Genomic DNA, 27,065 nt, shown 5'->3' with positions numbered 1-27,065 from the left:
CACAATGTTATTTGATCAGGGCACATTAAAGACTTATTAAAGGAATGAAAAGGATTGGAATGTTTTTAAAACATCTGTTTGATAATGTTAACTATCCCCTTGATGCACTCTTAAATTCTATGTTTTATTAAAATGACAGTGCCAGAGACTCCTAGAATGGCTACAGAACTAATTTTTTAAGCTTTGCTGATGAAAATTAATTTCAGACTAATCCAAGAGTTGATAAACATTATTTAAAACATACAGGTATGTCCCATTCCAAGAAACTGATATACACAAAACCCCTTGCTTACAGAATAGCCAAAGGAGGGACGGACTTGTTAATATTAATCACAAAAAAACCTTTTTCACTTTGTAAAGTGATTCACTTGGGCATTTGTTGAAACAGAATTTGGAATACAAAATCTTGATTAGTGAATTTTCTAGGAAACATCTAGTTCAAGATTTGAGGTCACCTACATCTAGATTTGGTATATTAAGGGAAAGAAAGAAAATGGGTATGCATGAAGAGTCAAAGCAAATGACAAAAATCACAACAGTACACGCTAATAAATGAAGAAATCAAGAGACAGTTTCATTAATTAATATATTTTCTGCATTATAGTTAACATATGTACTTTCTTCGTGTCACCTTATTTTCCGTTATGTATTGATATTTTGTTATATTCAGACATGAGTACATTTCAACAGTCTTTTGCAATAAATATCATAAAATAATAGAGATTCGCATAATAAATATTCTTTACAATAAAAAAGTTTAACAGACTTTTGTCTTAAAAATAGTCAGAATTCAACTTTGTGATTTATACATAAAATATACAAAAAGCACCACAATTTGTGGTTAAGGCAATGAAACAGAAAAGATTAGAACTACCCAGCTGTTAACTAACGAAGTGGCCAAAAACCATTAAGGAGCCAAGATCACTTCAGGCAGCATAGTTCTGTGACATCTATAGATTGATCAGATATAAATATCAACTTCAGTTATCCAAGTGCCCTCAATGACAAGAGTAATTTGGTGAAAAGCAAGGAGTTCGGAAGGGCGGGAGTCGAGTCCTTCACAAATATGAAAGCTTGAATAAGGATGAGCAAGATACAACCAATATATCTCCAATGTGAAGACTTACATTGTAAAGCAGACCTAAAATTACACAGAAAAAAACAAAACAAAACCCTGGCGTCTCTAAAATAAGATACACCAAAACTGAGGGGATAGACTGTTGAGGAGCAAGGAGAGGGCAGTGGTTAAAGGGGAATTTTAACGTTGTAACAAAAACAGATCTCCCATGCTACTTGAGTGTCTAATGCTATGAAGATAGCCCTAGTTGGAGACAGATTTAATATATAGCTTATTTAAGCAATTAAACTGCTGCTTCTTTAAACACCAATTTCCCTGTTCCCAGAGTACCCAATCAAAAACAGCTCTAAATCACTGTAGCCTGGGTGTACATGTGTGGATATGTTCACGTGTACAACTTTGGAAAGTTGCTTGCAGAACAAAAAGGCTACACAAAAGCCCACTGGCTCTCAATACCCTCTCGAGTGGATGGCAGAGGCTCTTGTCATAAGGGGGAGCCAGATGCATTTCACAGTCCACTCTTACTGAAGACCATCCATTAGAGAAGAGTACAATCCATGAGTCAAACCTTGGAAAGAAGGGGAGAAAGGTGGGAAACAGGGGAAAACTGCAAAGAAAATAAAACCAGTATCTGACAGCATCTTTTTTAACAGCCACAGCTTGAAAGCAAGAGAAGTTCAGGAGGTCCAACCCACCTCCAAAAATCATGATGGTTTACCCAGACCCCGGGAGGGGCAGCTCTCCAGCTTACAATAGACAGTGTTGGAGTTCTTACATCTGCACCCTGGGCGATGGATCCAGTCATAACACCCCCTGCACAGCTTCAGGCATCCCTTGGCTGGAGGATAACAAAGTAAGCAAGGTAAAAACAGAGACATGGCTCCCATACACAGGTACCTAGAGCAGCACTGTGACTGTGAACAGGAGCAAGGATTATCCGAGTAGGAATCCCCTTCATCGTCATTGGAGCAGTGGTAGAAGATGCCCTTGACCAAGCACATGCAGGTTCCATACTCCACCATGCTCTCAGCGGAGCAAAGGCACTGCCGGTTACAGGCCAAGCAGGATGGCAGGGTCCTGGGAGCTGTGCATTCCCCACACTTGCACTTCCCACACTGTTCACAAATGAACTTGTGCTGCGTCAGGTCCTCTTTCAAGGAGCCCTTTAAGTCATCCACAATCAGTTGCTTGGGCTGGGTCCGGATTGCCCTTTCAGACCTGTGACCAGGGATGGGTCTGGTTGGCGGGGACCTTCCTAACAGCCCCTGCTCAGAAGAGGCACTGCTGTTGCTCCCAGAACTGGCTGCGCTTCCAGTGCTAGTTGATCTGCTCAGTATGGGGCCTCTGGTGTTATTTGAGAGTCCTGCATGTCCCAGGTGGCTGGTAGGTCTATGCTCATAGTTATTATTCACATTAATCGGTATGATTTCGTGAGTCCTCTCATGCTTTTCTTGTCTTGGTGCGGTTCGAGGAGCAGGTCTTTTCACCACGGATGGCCCTTCTGTGTATTCATTGCTGCCTCTGATGGCCTTGATCTGGTCTAAGGACAAAATAGCAGCAGGCTGAATCTCTCTCTCATAGTCTAGCCTCTGACGGTTATCCAATGCAGGCTGCTGGATCACAACTAATGAACTGCCACTGCCATGCTGATTTTGGGGATCCATGTGTAGTGATCTTGATTTCTGGCAATCAGTGGAAACCTGGCATGCATCTGAAATCCTAAAAGGAAATCAAAGATGAAAAAAAAAAGAGAAAATAAATGACTAGAAGCATTTGGGGGGGTGGGGGGAGAAGAGGTGAGAAATCCTGTCAAGTCACAAATTGCCTAAACCACCTGGTAATGATCTCCCTCATCAGCGGATTACAATGATGCTGGGGTCCTGGACAGAGTCCAATTCAGAGAGAGGCTTAGGACCACATCATAGAAGAAGAATGTAGGCAAGAGACCCCATGCCATAAGAACTGGAAGTTTTTTCAACTTTTAAAAAGCAGAATCAAGAAGTAATGTCTTCCTGTTTGTGAATCTAACAAACAAAATGGAGTATGCCCTTGTGGGGAACACTGAGTATAAGCACTAATAAACAGCTCTCATCCAAAGAAGCTCTGTATCAGTTCATGGGTACTTTCCATAAAAGAAAACATCCATTAAAACAACAACAACAAACTAAGAATGGCTATGGTGCTGTTGTCTTTAATTATCTGTTTGCTGTTATAAGCATTAGATTAGTGTTCAGGAAATTAGTCAAGGTATACTTCAAGCATTAAAAAAAAAAAGACACTCCAAACTGAAATGGAATCTCAAATTAAGAGGCCATCTTCAGTAGAAACCAGAATTTTAAACCTAGTTCACTATTAGTCTACAAGATGTAAAAGTGAATGCAGACGAACACAACAGTTCTTGGTGTTTTATAGCCTCTAAAGCACACACACAAAACTCAATGTACAGTTCTGTGAATGTTAAGACCATTCACATTTGAATTTTTTTAAGTTTAAATAAGGATCACTGACATAACAAGATAACTTTCACATACAAATAAGTGTCTGGCCTTTAAAGTAGTATGGGGAAATCCTGGCCATTTTAATTATCTGTATTTCCTCTAAAAATTTGTATTTACATGCCAGATCTTGATTTTCAAAAGCACTGCCAACTCTGAATCAATGTGCTTCTTGTAATAAAGTATAGCAATATCCAGGTAAAAATCTATTTCAATACCAATGATAAATTACTTCTAATTTATAATGGATTCTTCATAAAACCATCTATTAAACATAAAAACGTTTTTGTTCTCATAAACGGTAAACCAGAATATTTTTCACACAAATTCCTCCCACAATCTACAGATTTGATCCAGTTCAAGAATGCAAAGGAAAAAATGCCTATTCTCCACTACCATGAGCCAAATCTCATCAGCTTCAGGAATAAGGCAGAAAGAAGTCCATTTCATCTATTAACTTCACTGAATGGCCCTGGACTGTCTTACATGTTAACTTCTTGGCGTTCCCCCCGTTCATTCTTTCAACTCGGAGCCTCAAGTTTCTAGCTTCTTCTACCTTCTCTGTACTCAAGGAGAAACATGTTCACAACCTGCTGGGTTTAGTCCTGGAGTCCTTAAGGACTGTTAAAAAGATTCCCTCGTTACTCTGCAGTATCATTCCTCCTCGCAAAGCACTTTCTAACCCAGTGCTTCTAAAGCAAAGAGTATCTACAAGTAGTCAGACTCCACACGAAAGAAAAAAACGTGGATCTGAAGAGAGTAGAAAAAGCACAAGGCATGACTTTAATCTGAGTCTTTAATGCTAGCTGTTAACAAAGTTCCTGCTGGCCGGTAAAGGAGGCCACCAGATAAAAAGAAAAAGCAAAGAATGTCAGCCACCTCGGATCTGAAGCAAAGCCCCTTTTCCAGCAGTGACAGCCCTGGATCTAGCCCCAAACACGCTCACACGCTCTCGGCAGACTCTTCTCCCCCAAGAAAGCCCCGAATCGAAGTCGAATACCTTTTCGGACAATCCCATCATATTCTAAGGATCACCGTGGATTTCCAAGCCTTTTGGCGTATGCCACCAAGGATGCTTACAAATCAGGAAAAGCCTTCGGAGTGAATGCAGGCGCCAAAAAGCAAGCCCAAGGCAGGGAGGGTTATAAATAAATATCTGTCTACACTTTAAAGGAGAAGCCGGATTCCTAAAGAGCCGGGGCGCAGCGAGCCGGGGGCCCAGGCGGCGGAGCGGTGTCGCCACATCGCCGGTTCCCGCGGTGGAGCTGCGCCCTCTGCAATCCGCGCTGAGACGAGCGGGGAATAAATAGTTGACGGAGAGGAAGGAAAAGGAAAAAGTTATGAATGAAAACAAGTCTTCTCTCTCGCTCCCCCTCTCTCTCCTCTCTCTCTCTCTCGGGCAGGAGGAGGGGAGGAGGCTGAGGTTACCATTACCTCAGGAGGGCGGACTTCCCCACTTTTAAAGTGGCAGTGCCCTCTCCCGCCCCTCGCCGCGCCGCCGCGCTCACAACAAGAATAAAGTGGCAGCTCGCGCGGGCGCACACCGACTCGGCCCAGGGGCTCCCCAGCGAACCGGGGGTCCGCTCTGGCACTCGCGCGCGAACACGCCTTTCCGGAGGCCCCCGTCCGAGGGATCCTCGGGTCCCGAAAGCCCGCCGCGGGCACCCGCCGAGCAGCTCCGCGGTCCTCCTCGGACCTCCCCCCCGCTCCAAGCCTCCCCGAATGCACCTTTCGCGTGGAGGGGTTTCCCCGAGAGGACTCCCCGGGTCCCCGCGCCGCCGCTGCAGGCGACTGAGGACCGGGGACCCCGCCTCGCCGTCCCGCGCGGAGGCGAAAGGTCGCTGTCCGGGTTACCCAGCTCTGAGCGACCCGCGGGCCGGCTGGGCCGCGAGAGGGGGTGGCCCCACTCTCCCTTCCCTCGCGCGGTCCGGGCCCCCACGCCGCTCCCCAGGGCCCGCACCTGCCGCCCGGCCCGCCCCGCCCGTGCACCTCCCGCCCCCGCAGCCCGAGGGCGGCCGCCCCAAACTCACCTAGGCCGAAGCGGGGGCGGGCGGCCAAGCAGTGCAACCTGGCCTGGGTCCCGGTGCGAGCGACTGCGTGCACTCGCCGCATCAACCTCGGCGGGGAGGACGGGGAGGCATGGCCCGAGCTGCGGCCGGTCGGCCCGCGGCCTCTGCCGCTGGGCAGGAGCGCTCCCCGCGGCCCCCTTCCGGCTGCGGGGGACAATCCTCTGGAGATTCGGCGCGGCCAGGCGCAAACCTCTCACAGCTCGCGTGCGCCGCTCAGCTCAGTAACATCCACCTCCGGGGCTCCTCTCCTGTAGCCCCCTTCCAAGAACCAGGAAAAAAAAAAAAAAAAAAGCAAATTCCCTTCAGGAGGGCTCTCCCGGTCTATCCGGAAGGCGAGCTGGGGAGCGGCGGGGAGAGGAGTGCGTGACTGGCCGGCCGCCCCGCCGCTGTGCTCGGACCAGAGTTCTCCTCGGGGTCCAGTCGCTCCTCGAGGGAAAGGCGGGAGTGGCGGCCTCCTGATGCGTGAAAATCCACGTCACGGACGTTTGAGGCTCCGCGGCGCCCGGGACGGGGCTCGAACCGGCGTCCACGGACGAGTCACGGAGCCGCGCAGGGAGTACACGCCTGAGAGGCCCGACTGCCGCTCCCCGCGGGTGGGGGTGGGTGGGAGTTTGTTTTTTACCCGCTTTTTAAGGGGCGGTGGTGAAGGGAGCGAGGTTTGGGGTTCTCCGGGGAGAAGGCGGGGCGTCGTCCCTCGGCCCCCGCGCAGGTCCAGGCACTTTCCCGATCCCGCACGCCGGGCAAGTGGGGGCACGGCGTCCCTGGGAACTCCGGTCCTGGCAGTCAGCCTCTCCCGGGCAGCGATCACTCCCAGTCCTCCGACCCTCCTGTTCCGCGGCCGAAACGCCTGCTACAAACGATTAGAGATAAGAACACGTTAATTTCCCTTTCTTTCCAGGCACTTGGACTCGCCGCGCGCTCCGCCGCCCCGGCGAAGAGTGGAGCGGAGAGGGCCGCTCGCCAGCTCGCCCGCCGCCCGCACCCGCTGCCATGTGCTGGCTGTTGCTGCTCCCTGTGATTGACAGGCGGGCGCACAGTCGGCGTGTCAGCAGCGAACCAAAGTAACATGCAGTCTTGCACGTTTTTGCCGAAGTGCTTTTGCCCCTTGGAATGCCTAAGAGTTCAAACAACGTTCAAGCGACGCCTCTGCGCATTGGAAATCAATACACAGAGACGGGAAATTCAGGTTTTAAACAATTGCTTCTGGGGATTCGGTCGCCAACAATGCCTAAACAAACATGCATTTGGTCCACACACCGAATGCCAGTCCCTCTTTGGCAAAAAGAAAAAAAGAAAAAGAAAATACACCCAGTTTTTCTTTCACACATCCGACTGTTTCAGACTTGAAACTTGTTACTGCTCGGCTGGGGGGGTTGTGGGGGTGGGGAGGAAAAGGACCCTGCTTTTTCTTTTAGTGGTAGCATTTACTTTAAATAAGAGCATTCGTTTTAGCAGTGGGAATGCTACTGGTAATTTGAAATGCAACCAGTAATTTTAGATCTAAAGCGAGTTCAAAGAAATAATCAGTTCCTTGCAAAAGCCAACATTTCTCACCTGATCTTTCCTTAAAATGTCTACGGAAGGAAAGGAAGGAAACAGTTCTTACCTAGAGCAAAGATTGGAAATTGCTTTTCAGGCACATTTACAGCAACTGTAGCTGTTCCTTTTCCAGGGCTGGGAGTTGTGTCTGCGGCTATCACTCTGCAAACCACTGCGTGCCTTACAGAGCAGTTCTACTCCGGCTCCGCAGAATTTCAGCTCTTCGCCTCCACCTCCACCTCCACTCCAGGACACGCCTCCAGTGATATCATGTGTCAATCATACGGGCTGCCTGAAAACCTGGAGCAGGATTTTCCCAACAGTCGTTTCCTCTTTCCTTTATGAGTACCCACTTGGATATATTGCCCTGTACACTTCCCTAACAAACATCCTCTGAAAATGTGGATTGCCTCAGAAAATCCTTCAAATGCCTTTCGTCATAAAAGAATACCTTTAAATTTAGTTAGCAGTCTTCAGTTATCAAATCTCAGCAAAAGCATTGGTGAACTCTACCCTTAAAAGTGGAATTGGAAAACAACTTTGAAGAATAAAAGATTAAAAAGTTGTATATCAAGCCCTCACTACTGATCAGTTAGTGAGATAATGTATATAGATAAAAAAAGATGATATGCCACTACAGACCCAATTTAAAGCAAAGTTTAGAATATGTGAAATCTAAAACGTGGCACGCTTTACTGCAAATGTATGTAACAATATGTGATAAAGGTATGATTTCCTGCTGTAGATTTTATAATAATTGCTCTATCTTGATTTGTGATATAATTTTCCCAAAATCAAAATTGTAAAAATCCCAGACTCCTTCAATTTTGTAAGATATTTATATAATTTTGAAAAAATAAGTTTATTTTTAAAAATCAGCTGAATAGAAATCAATTAAAATAGAAATAATTTCCTAAGAGGTTTTATAATTCTTAAGCATATATGATGTGTCACTGGAAAAAAAAAGCATTTGAATCAGTAGGAAAAATGCTTTTTGTTTCCTTACAGACTATTGGATTTTAGATATTTATTATCAAAATCATGTACTTCATGCTGCTGTGAGGGTAACAATATGTGAAATTTGAGTTTCCACAGAGATTCTTAAAAGATACCTAAAACCTAGAAAGATATAGTAAGTGGAAAGGGAAATATTTTTTCCAGGTCCTACATATAAGAAGTAGCTTAAAGTCTTTGATGAAATAAAGCGAACAAAACTTCAGTAAAAAATCATATAAATTTAAGTATGGACATTTCAATAATTTTTTAATATTCTTCTTTACAATAGTAAGTAATTCTTTTGAAACTTTTTTTCTCTATTTGAGATTTTCTAACATTTGAATTCTTTAAAATAATTAAAGTTCTATTTGGAATGACCTTTCAGGACCCTAGGGCACTGCTAAAACCATCAACAAGAAAGCATCACTAGAAAATAACTCAGAACAAGAATTAAACCAAGAAGCTACCTATTCACTCTTAATAATATAAATTGTAATAAAATAGGCTGTTTCAAAGGCTAAAGTCAACATTATTGTACATATTTTCTATTTTCATCTATCTCATAATATTTGGAGAAGTAATAAACTTTAACCAGTGGATAAGTTTCTTGGACAATTTGAATGGGTTTGAAAGAGTCAAATCAGAAATAACAATATTCCATGATAGTATCTTATTTGGTTTTTCAAAACTGTCTTCTCTGCTATCACCACAATTTGGGGACAAGAGGTCAGTTCACCAGTATGATAAAACCAGGAGAGGGAGCACTGAACATTTTATTTCCATAAATCCTACAACAATATATTTGAAAATTTCTGTTACAAATAAACTTCAAACTATTTCAACCAAGGTATATTATTAAATTACAATTTTTGTGAAATTAAGTATTTTAAAATTACAATAATAAAATCCATAAAATGTTATCTATAACATCATCATTGTGGATCATGTTCTATTGAGAAATCAAATAGTATGAACAATGACCATCTATATCATTTAGCACTGAAATGCATCAATATGTTTTTCTCTAAATATTACAGTATAAATAAATATATGGATTACCTTGCTACCCTGGAGCTAGAATAGGGGTCCCCAACCTCCAGGATCTAATGCCTGATGATCTGAGGTGGAGCTAAAGTAATAATAACAGATATAAAGTGCATAGAAAATGTAATGCTCTTGAATCATCCTGAAACCATTCCTTCCCCTCTTCGGTCCATAAAAAAAGTTCCTTCCACGAAATCAGTCCCTGATGCTGAAAAGGTGGGGGCTGCTGATCTAGAAGACATTTAATAAAACCTGCCCCCTTTTCTGATTGCCTACAACTCTTAAGTCTGTGGAAATTCTAAAATTTTTGCTTAAAATAGACATTGTTATTTATTTAGAAAGTTTAATACAGTGTACCATGGCTAGAAATAGACAGCTAGTATATGATGTTTTCCTGAAAAGGAAAAACAATGTAAATATCCATGAGAAATTGTACCATAATTTTCAGTTTACTATATTAAGATCTAAAAGAATAAGGCAGAATGGAAAGTGAACTCATTTATTCTTCATTTTCATGCGAAAACAAGATTCGCTATTTCTTCTACTGATTTGACTTTTGAGAAAATAACAAAGTAAAATGAAAAAAAAGTGTCTGGTAACTCTTGGCAACTGCTAGTGATTTAAAAAAGAAGAAAAAAGTGTAGTACTAAGGCTTAACTTATTCATTTATCTACTTTATTTGCCAAAATAGCTGAACCATAATATGTTCCAAGCTCTTGAAAAATAATATCTTATTAATCTTTCCAATGTTTCTGTGAACTCATGATAATAAATATAATGTTTGATTTTACTGAGAAACAAACAAAATAATAACAGAAACTGGTGAGTTACCCCATAAGTGTCTAATAAATTAACAAAGAAACAAGAATGGAAAGTCTTTACTTTCCTTTTAAGGGCAATAGTCACTATATTACTATACTTCCCAAGAAAAGCTGGCAAGGATAAGCCATTTTATTTTCAGTTTCCTTTCGTAAACAATCTTTGTAGTTGACAGAAATAGACCAACCTATTCTGTAAATTTTCCATAAACATTCTTTTCATTTTCGTAAGTATAATTCTCATCCTTCTGCCCTATTTGAAATACTAATGTTCTGTATTGGTTTCAAATTCTATAAGTGGGCATATCAAGCAGTACCTTGAATAAATTACACTGAATGATTTGTAGAGTTTCTGTCAGCTCTATAATTCTACAGCTAACCGTTTGTGTATTTTGTCACAAGTGATTCTACTTTTCTACAATAGTAAAAAAAAGAAATGCACATGGCAGGGCTCTGAATTGGTGCCCTTCATTACTTAAGTGTCATATTCCTTCACAGAGAATCAAAGCGACAGGAGTTCAGACAAACTGCATCACTACTACATATCAAAGATTTTGCTAATTAAATCCACATGGCAAGACGTCTAAGGAAACATCTTTGCCCTAGTACAAAACAAGTCTTCATTTCTTATCTACCCAGTTGAAGAATAAATCCTGTCTTGTTTCCTCTTCCATATTATTAAATGCTCCCTTCTGAGCCTTGACTTGCTCTTCATTTTCACAAGAAAACAAAATTAGTCATCTCTTCTGCTGATTTGATTCCTGAATCCAGGAGTAGAATGGCTATTATAATGATCATGTGGTATTCTCTTTGATTCTGTTCAACAAAAGTTATTAATCTCTCATTTCCACAACTATCTACTGCTCACTTCATCTTCAGAGACAAGTACACAAGAACCTAGGTTAATTTAAACCTTGAACTGCCCCCAAAGATAGAACAGGAAGAAAACAAAGTCATGTTTTCATTAAAATGGAAACGGCTTAAAACATCTCCTGGGGCTTGCCTGCTTTAATCTTTATTTCCTATTGAAATAACCTATGCCAAAGGCTATAGTTTATTCTTTGTTTGGGAAAATAAAAGTAGAATATTTATTTGATCAAATGACTCTAGGCATGCCTTCTATAAGAATGCTTAATATTAAAAAAAGAAAACACAAAAACTTGCAAGAGTTTTTTTTTTTTTCCAAGAATTTACACTTTCTTTGATTTTCAGCTCTCTTGGAATATTTCAATTTAATTTATAAAAACTTCTCACATGATGTATCTCATTTGATAGCATACACAAATTAAAAAATCTGAGTTTTGATTATTATCATTCTTCTATATCATGATCTATCATATTTGTCGATAATGTCCCCATGTCCAATATTACAAGAATGAAAATGGACTGGTGTGGAGAGTACCTGACACAGGGTGTGATGATACAAAGTTCAAGTCCCAGCTTTGCTACTTCTAGCTTGGTGAACTTCACTTAGTTTCTCTCAGCCTGCTTACTGATCAATAACCTGAAGTTAATACTTTACCTTCCCAAATTGTAACCCTACTGTGGACTCAATGTATATGCAGTGCTTTGTTAGTTACGAAGTCTTGTATAAATTCTTGTCATATAGTGTGTTATTGCCTTAAATACACTCTATGATGAAGAAATGTTTCTTTCCCTGAAACATAGGTGATTCATTCCTAAATGATGAATTTATTTGTCTTATAATTGTTTCAAATTAATTCAGTTTTACTTTTGTTTTTCTAAGGCTGAACTCAGGTTTAAATAATTGTATTGCTCTGTGTCTGTGTGTGTGTGTGTGAAGTGGGATTCTGGAGCAGCTATCTGCTAATAACTTCAGATTAAGGGACTCAATGAGCCCTAATCACCTTAACATTTCTCTAGAATTTTTAATTGTTTACATTTTGCTTCTCATTAAGATAAATGTCATTGTAAATACTAAAAATCCCTTCTATAAAATTTATAAACTCTGCAATCATTGAGTAAAATTTAAAAATACATGTAGTTTAAAGTAATTGAATAACATTTAAAGAGTTGAAAATAAGTAGAAAAGTAAAAAGCAAGTTGATACTTCTATATATTTTCAAAAAGTAAGTTTACAGATGCTTCTTTTTCATAATCTCTTAGAATGTTAATTTTGATAAATACAGCAGATTTGATAGCAGATATAGTTCCTGTCAATTACCAAAGTACTATTTGAATCTTAATGTTTTATATTATTTTTTTAAATTGATAGCAGAGATATTTCATAGAGCCAAAGCATTTCAACTAAACAAACAAGAATCCTGGGAAACACCACCTATTATTGAAAATAAGTCATTTCAAATTTCAACTAAAACTTGAAAAGAGCAGTTGAGTCTTGGTTTGGGGTATTCACATTGGTCTGTGTTTTACATTTTTCTCCTTATGTTACAATATTACCATATGAATTAGGATGTTAGTTTTCAATAAAAGTGCAAAATATGCTTTATATACACTACTTTTTAAAGAATCCAAAAGTCATTAAAAAACTGTGTCTATCTGAAGTTATAATATCAGTGGTGAAGATAATAAAGTGATACTGATTTTTAACCAACACATTAGAATTAATAGATCCGAAAAGATGTTTTCCTACTCAAAGTATTTACTTTGAGAAGCTGTACACTTACACCAGTGGTGCCACAATTGGATAGATCTTTCTTTAAAATCCCTGATTATAAACATCATCTGGGCCTAAACATCACATTTGTTTGAATAATCGCAATCTTTTATACCAATTTGTATATGGGTTAGTGTATATATCATAAATAATATCACTATTAGAAAAATATTTCCCTCTTGAAGATGGATTTGGATTTTAATAACCCATAAGTTAATAGGAGCCATTTGTATTAAGATGAGTGCTCAAGCTGAGTAAAAGTCTAGGAAGAAATACGAGGTGTCAACATAAAAATAACAAAACTGTTCAAAATTGTTAAAAGATCAAAATTGTTAAAAGGCTGCTGTGGGGAGAATTAACAGTGAAAAGAAATAATTTTTTATGTTGACACACAGTATAAAGTACATGGGGCTATAAAATATAGAGTCTTAATTATAATAGGAAAAAGGAGAACCTCGTTCTAGAATAAATAGAAGTCACAAGGAGAAAAAGAAAAAGACAATGTACCCTCAGGACATGGCACAAGGAAACACCAGAGGGTGGTGCATCTCATTCACAGCTGACTTGTGGGACTGGCACAACCAGGAAGGGAGATTTCTTTTATAAAATCACAATGATCAAAATTGGATAAGTAAGGTAACAACAAATTACAGAGGGACTTTAATGCCATGATGAGGATTGGAGCTTGATCCTAAGGAAAATGAAGTTTTGGAGGAAAGGCATTACCCGATGAAAGAATCTGTTCCTAGAAGAGTCATCTGATCGTGTGGATTGCAACAAGAAAAAGCTGGCACCAGAGAACTGCTTAGAGCTGTGTATGGTAATCCAAGTGGGTAGCAGGGAGATCGTGGGTCAGGTGGCTGAGGAGAAAGAGGAACAGGGTCATATGTAACATATATTCATATATATATATGAATATATATAAGAACATATGTAACATATATACTCATTGTATGCCTCCTCCTCATTAAATATTAGAAAAATGGACTGAAGTTATGCCTACAAAGCTTTAACAAAACCTTGAAGAATGGTAAAAATTCCTGATTTGATCAATCATACCAGGTGGTGCTAGTGGTAAAGAACCCACCTGCCAACGCAGGAGATGTAAGAGGCTCAGATTCGATCCCTGGGTGGGGAAGATTCCCTGGAGGAGGGCATGGTAACCCACTCCAGTATTTTTGCCTGGAGAATCCCAGGGCCCAAGGAGTCTGGTGGACTACAGTCCAAAGAGTCGGATGCAAAGAGTTGGACACGACTGAAGCAACTCAGCACAAGGACACACACTTTGGAAATAAGTCAGTCGCATAAGGAGAACTGAACACCTTAAGTGTATTGGATTTGCCCAATGTCATGGACTTTCAGAATGAAAGAAGGAATCCATAGTTCATCAGAAAAGTTAGAGAGGTATTACTCATCTCTTCAATTCTCTTCTGTTCAATTTTGCAAGAAGTGGGAGGAAAAGATAAAATATTTTCATGGAGAAAATGTGTTCATAAGGCATCATTAACAGTTATGGCTATATCTGGCCAATCCAAGGCTGTTGTATCATATAGAGATCAAGCAGTATGTATCCTCCATGATTGAGTTAATTAATTAGGTCATAGAAATAACTGAAAAAATTTCCAAGTCAGAAGAGTATGTAGGTACTAGTAAAACCTGATCCATGAAAGATGTCAGGTACTATATTTATAGAAAACTGAGATCAAATATTTATAATAGCAAGTAAGTTCAAGATGTTATTGTGATTTTAAAACCTTTTTTTAAAAAACTGCACAATCCATTATCAAACTGTATGTCATAAGTGAGGCATGGACTTGTGTCTCTTGCAAAATCATTTTGGTTTACACATTTATTCAACAAACATGAATTAGTACTGTGCTAAGTCCTGAGGATACACAGATGACCACAAATTCCTGGGGAAGCCCTGGCAGCCGTGTGCTCGACCACGTGACTCTTCTACAGGCAATTGGATTTGGGGTTGACTCAGGGCATAAACACAGCAGTGACCGAAAAGATGCGCAAGGTGAGGGGGAAGAAAGACAGGTCAGAGAAAAGAATGAGCAAGGCTGGTTATTATGGAGAGAATGAGGCAGTTATTTCGTGAACCTGAGCTACAAAGTCATGAAGAAAAACACAACGAAGGACCATGAGTGAATAAAAATAATGAGCAAACAAATACTATTAGGTAATAATAACCAAAATCACATTTCATCAAGTCTAAGATGTCATTACCTATATGATACACTTTTATTTTATGAACTGTTATGACAGACAAAATGCTATTTAACATATGACGATAATTTTCTTATCACTTAGAGTTACACTATTGAAAGGGTTTTGAATGATGGTTTATACACAGCTTTTTACCATATTTCATTCTTGTGCACACGTGAAAAAGAAACTAGAAGCAAAATCAATTGATTAGGGTTCCTAAAACTTCCTCACAGGGTCAAATTCTTCTGAATCGCTTTCTGACTCTGTTATCATGCTAGTGTTTTCCACACAACATAATTTGCTGACCATCAAGGGCCCTGGGCAACAGTTCTTAAAAGAATGCTCCACCGTGGTTTTCAGGATTTCTTCCAAGCCATTAACATGTTACTTTGCAAGTTTTGATGCTGGGGCATTTTTTATCTTATCAATGAGTGCCAATAGAAAGTTTTTCAGCTGACAGGCAGGATTCATAGTTTTGCTTCAAATGGTTCATAAACAGTTTCCCAAGTCAAGCATGGCAAGGTGACAGCTGTCCAGTCAGGAATAACAACCACATTTGCACACGAGCAGACAGTAACTACCTCATGACTTGACTCCTGACTGGCGAGCAGTAATTGTGAGATGCAGCATGATTTCAGAGGTATCAAAATGTGGATGATAATGTGCATCTTGATGAGTTACAGTGGAGAGCATTTCATCCTTAAAATAATGATCTTGTGCTCTCCTTGTACATATGATACATAAAGAAGTTCAGTGATTTGTCTAAGATTACCTGGTTGGCAAGTGGTAAAACAAGGAACTGGACCCAGGATGGTTGGATGGTATCACTGACTTGATGGACGTGAGTCAGAGTGAACTCCGGGAGTTGGTGATGGACAGGACAGCCTGGCATGATGCAGTCCATGGGGTCGCAAAGAGTTGGACATGACTGAGCGACTGAACTGAACATAGAATCAAAGGTGAGGAAGTTAGTTGTTAGAACAGCCGACTAGAAAGGATAGCCTAATTGCTTGAGTAATAGGACACTTCACTGAAGATCTGCCACCAGCATACTACTGATGTCCCCAGAGCTCCTTGGTTTTTAAGGTTGCCTAAGAGTCGGGCAGAGACATTATTTTGCCAACAAAGGTCCGTCTAGTCAAGGCTATGGTTTTTCCAGTGGTCATGGATAGATGTGAGAGTTGGACTGTGAAGAAAGCTGAGCACCGAAGAATTGATGCTTTTGAACTGTGGTGTTGGAGAAGACTCTTGAGAGTCCCTTGGACTGCAAGGAGATCCAACCAGTCCTTTCTGAAGGAGATCAGCCCTGGGATTTCTTTGGAAGGAATGATGCTAAAGCTGAAACTCCAGTACTTTGGCCACCTCATGCGAAGAGTTGACTCATTGGAAAAGACTCTGATGCTGGGAGGGACTGGGGGCAGGAGGAGAAGGGGATGACAGAGGATGAGATGGCTGGATGGCATCACTGACTTGATGGACATGAGTCTTAGTGAACTCCAGGAGTTGGTGATGGACAGGGAGGCCTGGCGTGCTGCGATTCATGGGGTCGAAAAGAGTCAGACACGACTGAGCGACTGAACTAAACTGAAGAGTCAGGCACGACTGAGCGACTTCCCTTTCACTTTTCACTTTTGTGCATTGGAGATGGAAATGGCAACCCACTCCAGTATTCTTGCCTGGAGAATCCCAAGGACAGAGGAGCCTAGTGGGCTGCTATCTATGGGGTCGCAGAGAGTCGGACATGACTGAAGCGACTTAGCAGCAGCAGCAGCAGCAGCAGGGTTTCCCAAGTGGTGCTAGTGGTAAAACAAAACAGAACAAAACCGCCAGCCAATGTAGGAGACGTAAGAGATGCAGGTTCGATCCCTGTGTCTGGAAGATCCCCTGGAGGAGAGCACTGCAACCCACTCTAGTATTCTTGCCTAGAGAATCCCATTGACAGAGGAGTCTGGCATGCAGCAGTCCATATAGTGTTGCAAAGAGTCGGACACAACTGAAGTAATGTAGCATAGCATACCATAGCCACACTAAGCATTTCCATAAAGATTCTTAGCTCTCTTTTTAGCATCTTGGCTTGGGGTGCCCTGACTCTGTCTCTGCCCCTTACAACTCGTGATCTTAATAAATGTAAGCATGGAAATCTGGCTGCAAGAACTGGGACTATTAAACAGAGAAGGGCACACTGAGCTTAGATTTGTTGGGTGGCACACAAAATTGGGGTGGTGGGAAAGGAGACAGAGGGATGAGATTCTAGAAGAGCTAAATATGTGTGCCAGGGTACAAAGGGCAGAATAATCATGGCACATCTGGGGAATAGCTTAAGGTATTCAAAGTTGCTAAAGCAGAAAGTAAGGAAGTGGAAGAAATAAAGATAGGGTGGGAAGGCAGGGATCAGAACACAGAAAGAAATTGTATGCTACCCTGTAGAAAAGTGGTTCTTCAATTTGAAGTGATCTATTTTTTCCCCCAAAAATGCTGTAATATGTACAGTGTTAGTCACTCAAGTCGTATCTGACTCTTTGCGACCCCATGGATGGCAGCCAGCCAGGCTCCCCTGTCCATGGGATTCTCCAGGCAAGAAGACTGGAGTGGGTTGCCATATCTTTCTGCAGGGGATCTTCCCAACCGAGGGAAGATCAAACCCAGGCCTCCTGCATTGCAGGCAGACTCTTTACCGTCTGAGCCACCAGGGAATACACAAGAGATAAAGTGGTGCTGCACCAAAAAAGGAAGGATGGAATAGGGGGAGGAGGCTCTTCAAAAGCAGTTTCACACAATACAACTGAAAATCTATTTCTAGAAATGCACAGCCAGAGGAGGAACGTGAGACAGACCATCTTGAGAGCAGTAAAGAGGATGGAGAGGCTTAGTTGAATCATTGCTCTCAGCTGCTAGGAAGCCCCTGCAACCAACGAGAGGAGAAGCTCAGAAACAAGGAATGCCATGACTTAGGGTTACACTGCAAGGGAGGTGTAGGTGAAGAAGGATTTCTTATACACAGAGAGCAGACAACCTCGCAAATATCTGTGGACAGAAAACAAAGCGCCATTAATTATACACAAAGCAGAACTGGGAAGACACGGGGTGATGGTAGATGTCTTTTTCTTGGCATGTTTTCTGATGGGTTTACATAATTAGATGATAATGGATATGTAAGTTTATTTCCTGCTATATTAATGCTACAAAATAATGATATTCTATAATACCTTATACATTATATATGATAATAAATTTATTATATGCAAGTCTCTCTGCTAAGAATTCTATATGTATTATCCCTTTCAATCTATACAAAATTTATACTAGTTAAGTATTCTGATTATAGAGGAAGATGCTGATGCTCTGAGAGATTAAATAATGTTCCCAAATCTACACAGCTTGCAAGTCACAAAGCTCAGGTTTAAAAATAGATTTGTCTTGACTCTCAAACACCAGCTCTTGATTTCATTATTTAAAAACTCTCCAAAACCAATATTTAAATAAATGCCAATATTTCACTGTAAGAGTATATTACAATATACTTAAATATTCCAGTTCCAGTTTAAGAAGAAAAAGCACAGATTTCCATGGTAGTGGGTCTCAACTCTGATGTCAAGATTTCCTGAGACTGACATTCTCTAACTCATGGGGGCTACCTCCCCCATTCCTGCTTGGTAAGTCACCTGGAGTGGAAACAATGACATCACTGGGAATGGGAATTTTCTCACATCAAAGACCATGTATCTGGAGATCTGGCATCTCTGGTTTTTCCTTTATACTTTGCCCATCATAGGTGATTTTCAGGGAATTTCATATGCAGTACACTTGCGAGGCAGATCACAGGCACAACCCACACTTCTGAAGATAGCATTCCTGTTCAGGGGCCCTTGTACATGTGTGTGTTTGTGGTTGAAGTACTGAATTTAAGATTCCAAATTTACCTTTGAATTCAATACTATTTTTGTGAAACCTAATACAGGAAACAATCAGAAGGTTTTAATCAAGAGATAAGTGGAAGTAAAGAGAAGCTCTTCCCCTTATTAACCACCCCCTGCCCACCAAACACACTCACACATATACACACAGATTCAGTTCAGTTTAGTTCAGTAGTTCAGTCGTGTCCAACTCTTTGTGACCCCATGAATCACAGCACGCCAGGCCTCCCTGTCCATCACCAAGTCCCAGAGTTTACTCAAACTCATGTCCATTGAGTTGGTGATGCCATCCAGCCATCTCATTAATCCTCTGTCGTCCCCTTCTCCTCCTGCCCCCAAACACATGTATACACAGGTTCAGTTCAGTTGCTCAGTCATGTCCAACTCTTTGCGACCCCATGGACTACAGCATGCCAGGCTTCCCTGTCCATCACCAACTCCTGGAGCTTGCTCAAACTCATGTCCATCAAGTCAGTGATGCCATCCAACCATCTCATCCTCTGTCTCATCTACACACACAGGTTAAGTATAAAAAACAGTAAGACATTGATAATCACATACAGGAAATATAGTTCCCTGATAGATGATATGAAATAAGTGAAATTTACCTGAGTATGGGTTCAATTCCTGGGGCGATATCCTCCTCAGGCAAATAATTTGCTTGCCCTCTCCATTTAACAGATATAAGCAAGAGAGCATGATATATACATAAACACAAAATTATGACCTGCTATAAATTTTTTTTCCACGTAGCACTAAAATACATGAAAAATCTGTGTGTTTTCTGACTAAAAAGTACACTGTAAAAGCCCTTTCTCTTGTGTCATGCTACTCGTGGTATCTTTATTAAGAAGTGACCACAGAAACAGAGTGTTCAGCATCTCCTGTGACAGAGACCTCCCCTGCCCATCTTTAAGTGCCTACATTCTCACCAAAGCAAAATCATAAAGCATTTAGAAACACTGCATTGGCCTTGAAATGTTTTATATTATGTCATTTGTTAAGCAAGAAGCATTTACCACCTCTAAAGGATTTATGTTGAATAATAAAGACTCTACCGTGTAAAATGCCGATTGAAACTGAGGACAAAGCAAATGCCAGGAGATGTTTTTAAATGAGTGTGGGGTTTTACTTTTTAACATGCATTTGCATCTCATTCAAGCTTTATCTTTAATTTTATACAGAAAACTTCACTATTACAGTGTGGATTGGTGTCTGAGCTGTGTTGATTTTCTTTCCCTCTTGGTACAGGTGAGTCTGTGTGGTCATACGTACTCTAGCACTTTGGGTTTGGGGGATGAAGGAAGTGAGGGAGGGAAAGGAGAGGGCAAACAGAATGTAGGAAGAGGAAGAAGGGTGTCTTAACTGGTAAAAAGTCTAAGCCAGTAAATTACACATCAAAATAAATGTAGGGGGACTTCCCTGGTGATCCAGTGGCAAAGACTCTGTGCTACCAAGGCAAGGGGCCTGGGTTCCATCCCTAGTTGGGGAACTAGATTCCTCATGATGCAACTAAAGATCTTGCATGCCTCAGCTAAGAACCGGTGCAGTCAAATAAATAAAGAAATAAATATAATTTTTAAAACACTAAAAGAAAACAGAGTAGGGACTTCTCTGATGGTCCCGTGGTTAAGACTTCACCTTCCAAAGCAGGGTGTGAGGGTTCAATCCTTGGTCTGAGAGCTAAGACCCCACAGGCCTCGTGGCCAAAACAACAAAACATAAAACAGAAGCAGTATTGTAACAAATTCAATAAAGACTTGAAAAAAAAAAATGGTTCACATCAAACATTTTTTTCTAAATAAAGCAAGCACATGTAGGTTTATGTCTTGCACACTACATGTTAAAAATTGAGGATCCAAAATGAGTAAATGAATCTCAGAGTAGCTTCAGTTCAGTTCAGTTCAGTTCAGTCGCTCAGTTGTGTCCGACTCTTTGCGACCCCATGGATCGTAGCATGCCAGGCCTCCCTGTCCATCACCAACTCCCGGAGTTCACTCAGACTCACGTCCATCGAGTCAGTGATGCCATCCAGCCATCTCATCCTCTGTCGTCCCCTTCTCCTCCTGCCCCCAATCCCTCCCAGCATCAGAGTCTTTTCCAATGAGTCAACTCTTCGCATGAGTTGGCTGTAAAGTACTGGAGTTTCAGAGTAGCTTATACTCCCACAATTCTGTTTCACCTTTTATGTTGAACGATGAGCTTTTTATGGAACAGGAATCACTATACCAGGTCTGAAATATTAAAAGCTCCAAAATGGATTCTGAATTAATGAGACTGTTTTTACACTGTATGAGGAATTTGACACAAGGGTATGAATTTTATTAATGAGTAATGAGTAGCCCTGCACTCAATGATAATGTGCTACTTGATGGGTATATGTTTATAAGGCCCTATCCAAACATCAGTAACGGGGCTCCTTCTCAATTCACTGTGACAGTAAAAATGGTGAACATACATCCTTATCCATAAGGATGGTGAACACCCTTATTTTCTTAGAGGAGACTATGGGTTGAAAGTGTTCATTATGTAGCAGTGTCTTGAAAAGTTTGTGCAGTTATGTTGGCTTAACAGATACTAGTTTTGTCTACATTGGAGTCTTAAGAGATATTCAGTACCAAGCTGTTCATTTCATTTATGGACAGAGTCTGTAACTTAATAAGCAATTTTTGTTAAACAGTTCATAATTTATCACCATTCTTATCTGATGCAGATTCATAATATAGCTTATTTCAGAAAGGCTTTATGATCATTTTCTATGCTCATTCCAATGGTATAAAGTTAAGTTGATGGTCCCATCACATTTTACTTAAAAACTGAGACCTAAAAATCAAAGTGACTTCAGTGAGTCTTGACTAAATAGAAAGGTTTAGGAAAAAACACAGTAATTGAGCTTCCAGTCTGTTGTTCATCTGCTCAGTCATATTAATGACTTTAACAGTGAACAGATTATATTTTACCAATATAAGGCCCATACAACACAATTTGAATACAATATTCAAAATGATGATCAAAGTCTCTATAAGGGACTAACCCATCTTTTATGCTAAGGTCAACCAAAACGCAGTAATGACTCCACTGCTCTTTCTAAATTATTAAAATTGTCTCCAATTCCAATTTTATTAAGATGAATCATAGACCTAAATATAAAAGCCAACACTAGGAAGCTTCTAAAACAAAATGCAGAATATGACCTTGGAGAAAGCACTGATTTCATAAAGAAGACATGAAGATCACTAAATGTAAAAAGGTAGATTTGTTGTTGTTCAGTCTCCAAGTTGTGTCCGACTCTTTGTGACACCATGGGCCACAGCATGCCAGGCTTCCCTGTCCCTGTGAGAACCCCATGAACTGTATAAAAAGAAGGTAGATTAGACTTTATCAAAATTTAAAAATTCTCATCAAATATACTATTAAGAAAATAAAGGGACTCCCTGGTGGTCCAGTGGCGAAGACTGTGCTCCCAGTGCAGGGGACCTGGGTTTGATCCCTGGCTTGGGGAACTAGATGTCACATGCTACACCTAAAGATCCCACATGCTGAAACGAGGATCCAAGATCTGGCATACCACAACTAAGACCCAGCACAGCTAAATAAGAAAAGAAAAGAAATAAATATTTTTGAAAAGAAATAAAAAGGTGAGACGCAGATGGGGGGAAGATACTGAAATACATATATCTGACAAAGGACTTGTATCCAGGATATATAAGGTATTGTGAATATATTACAAAAATAACCGTATTTTAAAATAGGCAAGATACTTAAATATACCACAAAAGAACATATATGATGGTCAATAAACTCACAAAAAGCAGGTCAACATCATTTATTCATCGAGAAAAAGGAGATAAAAACCACAAACAAGATACCATTTCTCAGCTACCAGAACAGCTAAAGTTGTAAAAGACTGACAGCCCAAATGGTGGTGCTGAAATGGAACAACTAAAATGATCACATGTTGCTGGCAGAATTGTAAAAATGGTACAACCACTTTGGAAAACAGTTTGGCAGTTTCTCATGTACACACACACACATATACTGAATAGCCAAACAAGTCTCCTTCTAGATATTTTCTAAGATGAAGAAAACACATGTCCATAAAAAAGATTTCTACATGATTACTCATAACAACTTAATTCATAATAGCTTCAAACTGGAAGCTACCCAAATGTCCATCAACAGGAGAATGCATAAGCAAATTGTACATAGCCATTCAGTGAAATACCATTCAGTAATAAAATGGAATGCATTCATACATACATCCAAATGGATCAGTTTTAGACACAATGTTAAGCAAAATAAGCTGGGCACAAAAGGGCCCTTACTATATGATTGCATTTTTATGAAGTTCTAGAACAGGCAAACCTAATCTGTAAGAACAGAAATCAAAATAGCAGTTGCCTGTGATAGGGAGTAGGGACTGACTGGCAAGCGACATGAGGAAGACTTCTGGGATGGTAGAAATGGTCTATTTATTAGAACAGTAGTTACACTGAAATGCATTTCTCGAAACTCAATTATACATTTAAAATCCATTCATTTCACTGTATGTAAATCTTAGTTCAATAAAAAGGAAATGATTCTGACTTCTCTCCAACATCTTTCTTTAATTCAATTCAACCTTTATTGAATTTCTACTGCATACAAAATTCTATGTAGTGGCCAAGGATACAAAAGTAGTGAGAATAAGACCCACTCCCTGACTTTAAGAAATTTAAATAGGATTTACCTTCTGGTGAAGGAGAGAAACAAGTAAATTTCACTGGAAAATGGTGGGGCCTGACTAGAGCTGTGGGGACACAGTTGAGCTAGGAGAGGGATCCCAGGCTCAGAGGGGAACCTAGACAAGGCTAATCCCCTCCTGCACAAAAGGTTGGAGAAGGCAATGGCACCCCACTCCAGTACTCTTGCCTGGAGAATCCCATGGATGGAGGGGCCTGGTGGGCTGCAGTCCATGGGGTCGCTAAGAGTCGGACACGACTGAGTGACTTCGCTTTCACTTTTCACTTTTTATGCATTGGAGAAGGAAATGGCAACCCACTCCAGTGTTCTTGCCTGGAGAATCCCAGGGACGGGGGAGCCTGGTGGGCTGCCATCTATGGGGTCGCATAGAGTCGGACACGACTGAAGTAACTTAGCATAGCATAGCACAAAGGTGACGCCAAAACCTTATCTCGGGAGTAAAGAGGAAGATAGAGGGAAAGGGCTTTTCAGGCAGGGGAACACCCAAAATTCTGGAAATAAGAAACCATATAGCTTGAGTGAGGAGCTAAAAGTATTAATGTGCCCTGTTAAATTGCTTCAGTCATATCCAACTCTGTGTGACCCTATGGGCTGCAGTCCACCAGGTTCCTCTGTCCATGGGGATTCTCCAAGCAAGAGTATTGGAGCGGGTTGCCATTTCCTTCTCCAGAGAAAATTATTTAAGTATTATTCCACTTAGTTGATGTTAACATTTCTGATAGTCTCCCTAATATACAGGCCAAGATGAGAAAATTTTCTATATTTTTAGTGTCTAAATTCTATGTTTTTTTTTTTTTTTTTTTCTTTTAACAATGGCATTTATCTTACTCCAGAACTGATCAGCATCGCCCCCACCTCTGCCTGCATTCCTGAACTAATCTTTACTTCGCCCTCAGTCCTGTCTGAGGTTTCGTCCCTCATGCAATGCAGTCATTATGAGATCCAAGAGGGAACATTATGCAAGGCTCTCTGCAAAACTGTTTGAGGCTCTCTTCACTTGGCTTCTGTGGCAATGCTTGCTCCTGGTTTTCTTCCTTTTGGCTCCTTTCATGGCTTTGCTTCACTAAAGCTTTAAATGTTGCCTTTCCTCCAGCTCTGCCTTAAGGAGAATGACTATAATATCAATCTCCCAAGCTGGGTCGCTTTTGAGAGTGAAAGAGACGCACTTAAGAATTAGACCTGGGCAATAGGTGTTAACTGGGACTATCTGAGGCAAACTGCGATTAATGGTCACCTTATTCCCGAGCTGTCTTTTTTTTCCCACACCACATTCTCTCCCCAAGTGATCTCTATCAGCTTCTTTATCGTATTTATCCAATGATAGCTAAAATACCTCCAGCCTGGACTTCACTTCTGAGCAGCAGAACCATACAGATAGAGGCTTATTCCACTTGGATGTGTTATAGGAACCTGCAACTCAGCAACTCCAAAACAGATCTATGAACCCTCCTCTCATCCACACTGAAAGGGTCTCCCCTCCTCGCACTTTCTAGCTCTGGAAGAGGTAATTCTGTCCATCCACTTGCCCAAATCAAAAGCCTTTTTTCTCTCTCTTCATCCAATTAAACACTAAGTTCTGACAGCTCCTACTTCCTATATCTCCTTAAAGCCCTCCACTTCCGTCCAGGAAGATCACTGTTGTCCCCACAACAAATGTTGTCTGCTCTTACCGGATCAGCTTGTATACTGCTGCCAGTCAGTGTCATCTTCCAAAAACACAAATCTGACCACTCCACCCCCTTAACATAAAAACTATTCAATTGCTTCCCACTGTCCACAGCCCTGACTTGTAACTTGGCCTCAGGTCACTGTGATCTGGCCCCTGCCTCTCTCCAGTCACTTTGTGGTCCTCTGGCTGCAGCTACCTTGGAAATCTTTTAGTTCCTTGAAGGTACCAATGTTTCTCTAACCTCAAGAATCTTTGAAGATTATTTCTTCCTCAGTTCCATGCTGCTTCAACACATATTATTAACTGTTTGTTTGTTTAAACATATTTAAACTGTTTGTTTAAAATCTGTCTTGCCTTCTAGACTGCTTAAGCCTCCACAACGTGTATGTTCTGTTCACCATTGCATCTCCAGCATCCATATAGTGTCTGAGACTCAATCAATGTATGCAATTAAACAAAGGGTATCTCTCCCACGGGAAGAAACTAATTCATTGACTGAGGGAGAAAATTCAAATTATTTCTGTTTACTACAACAATCAAATCAACAATGAAAAAGAATTGCCTGCATATTACTTTATTCAAATACATCTGTGTGTCTCCTGCCTCACCAACAAAAGAGGATGAAGACTATCAAATATATCCCAATCTCATAGATGGGAATACCAGACCACATGATCTGCCTCTTGAGAAATTTGTATGCAGGTCAGGAAGCAACAGTTAGAACTGGACATGGAACAACAGACTGGTTCCAAATAGGAAAAGGAGTTGGTCAAGGCTGTATATTGTCACCCTGTTTATTTAACTTATATGCAGAGTACATCATGAGAAACATTGGACTGGAAGAAACACAAGCTGGAATCAAGATTGCTGGGAGAAATATCAATAACCTCAGATATGCAGATGACACCACCCTTATGGCAGAAAGTGAAGAGGAACTAAAAAGCCTCCTGATGAAAGTGAAAGTGGAGAGTGAAAAAGTTGGCTTAAAGCTCAACATTCAGAAAATGAAAATCATGGCATCCGGTCCCACCACTTCATGGGAAATAGATGGGGAAACAGCGGAAACAGTGTCAGACTCTATTTTTCTGGGCTCCAAAATCACTGCAGATGGTGACTGCAGCCATGAAATTAAAAGACGCTTACTCCTTAGAAGGAAAGTTATGACCAACCTAGATAGCATATTCAAAAGCAGAGACATTACTTTGCCAACAAAGGTTCGTCTAGTCAAGGCTATGGTTTTTCCAGTGGTCATGTATGGATGTGAGAGTTGGACTGTGAAGAAGGCTGAGCACCGAAGAATTGATGCTTTTGAACTGTGGTGTTGCAGAAGACTCTTGAGGAGAAGGGGACTACAGAGGATGAGATGGCTGGATGGCATCACTGACTCGATGGACGTGAATCTGAGTGAACTCCAGGAGTTGGTGATGGACAGGGAGGCCTGGCATGCTGCGATTCATGGGGTCGCAAAGAGTCAGACATGACTGAGCGACTGATCTGATCTGATCTGATAAAGTTAAACCAGAGATCAAATTGCTAACATCCGCTGGATCATCGAAAAAGCAAGAGAGTTCCAGACAAACACCTATTTCTGCTTTATTGACTATGCCAAAGCCTTTGACTGTGTGGATCACAATAAACTGTGGAAAATTCTTCAAGAGATAGGAACATGAGACCACCTGACCTGCCTCTCGAGAAACCTATATGCAGGTCAGGAAGCAACAGTTAGAACTGGACATGGAACAACAGACTGGTTCCAAATAGGAAAAGGAGTACGTCAGGCTGTATATTTTCACCCTGCTTATTTAACTTCTATGCAGAATACATCATGAGAAATGCTGGGCTGGAAGA

The 27,065-nt window shown here is 40.9% G+C and overlaps 1 protein-coding gene and 1 long non-coding RNA gene across 4 annotated transcripts; one reads left to right on the top strand and one right to left on the bottom strand.

Annotated features, from left to right (window-relative positions):
- Positions 1-567: 567 nt before the first annotated feature.
- Positions 568-7,414, bottom strand: SPRY1 (sprouty RTK signaling antagonist 1). 3 transcript variants are annotated; one of them, XM_027567300.1, is made up of 3 exons: positions 7,249-7,414; positions 5,604-6,492; positions 568-2,797 (listed from the first exon to the last, which is right to left on the bottom strand). In XM_027567300.1, exon 3 carries the CDS (start codon positions 2,740-2,742, stop codon positions 1,783-1,785), a length of 960 nt encoding a protein of 319 aa, XP_027423101.1. In that variant the 5' UTR covers positions 2,743-2,797; positions 5,604-6,492; positions 7,249-7,414; the 3' UTR covers positions 568-1,782. The 3 variants fall into 3 exon arrangements, with proteins under 3 accessions (XP_027423101.1, XP_027423102.1, XP_027423103.1); XM_027567301.1 differs by having other exon boundaries at positions 5,604-6,489; positions 7,249-7,360; XM_027567302.1 differs by lacking the exons at positions 5,604-6,492; positions 7,249-7,414 and adding an exon at positions 4,574-4,965.
- Positions 6,499-10,385, top strand: LOC113907693. The gene is made up of 2 exons (XR_003515259.1): positions 6,499-6,828; positions 7,315-10,385. It is a non-coding gene; the product is annotated as an uncharacterized LOC113907693 (long non-coding RNA).
- Positions 10,386-27,065: the final 16,680 nt, after the last annotated feature.

The sequence above is a fragment of the Bos indicus x Bos taurus genome, chromosome 17 (assembly GCF_003369695.1).
Source record: "Bos indicus x Bos taurus breed Angus x Brahman F1 hybrid chromosome 17, Bos_hybrid_MaternalHap_v2.0, whole genome shotgun sequence".
Lineage (NCBI taxonomy): Eukaryota > Metazoa > Chordata > Mammalia > Artiodactyla > Bovidae > Bos > Bos indicus x Bos taurus.
Note: the sequence above shows the minus strand (reverse complement) of the source record. Positions and strands in the feature narration are given on the sequence as shown.

What these genes read in the sequence shown, in the direction of transcription:
- SPRY1 (XM_027567300.1), bottom strand. Translation starts at nt 2,742, where the DNA reads ATGGATCCCCAAAATCAGCATGGCAGTGGCAGTTCATTAGTTGTGATC.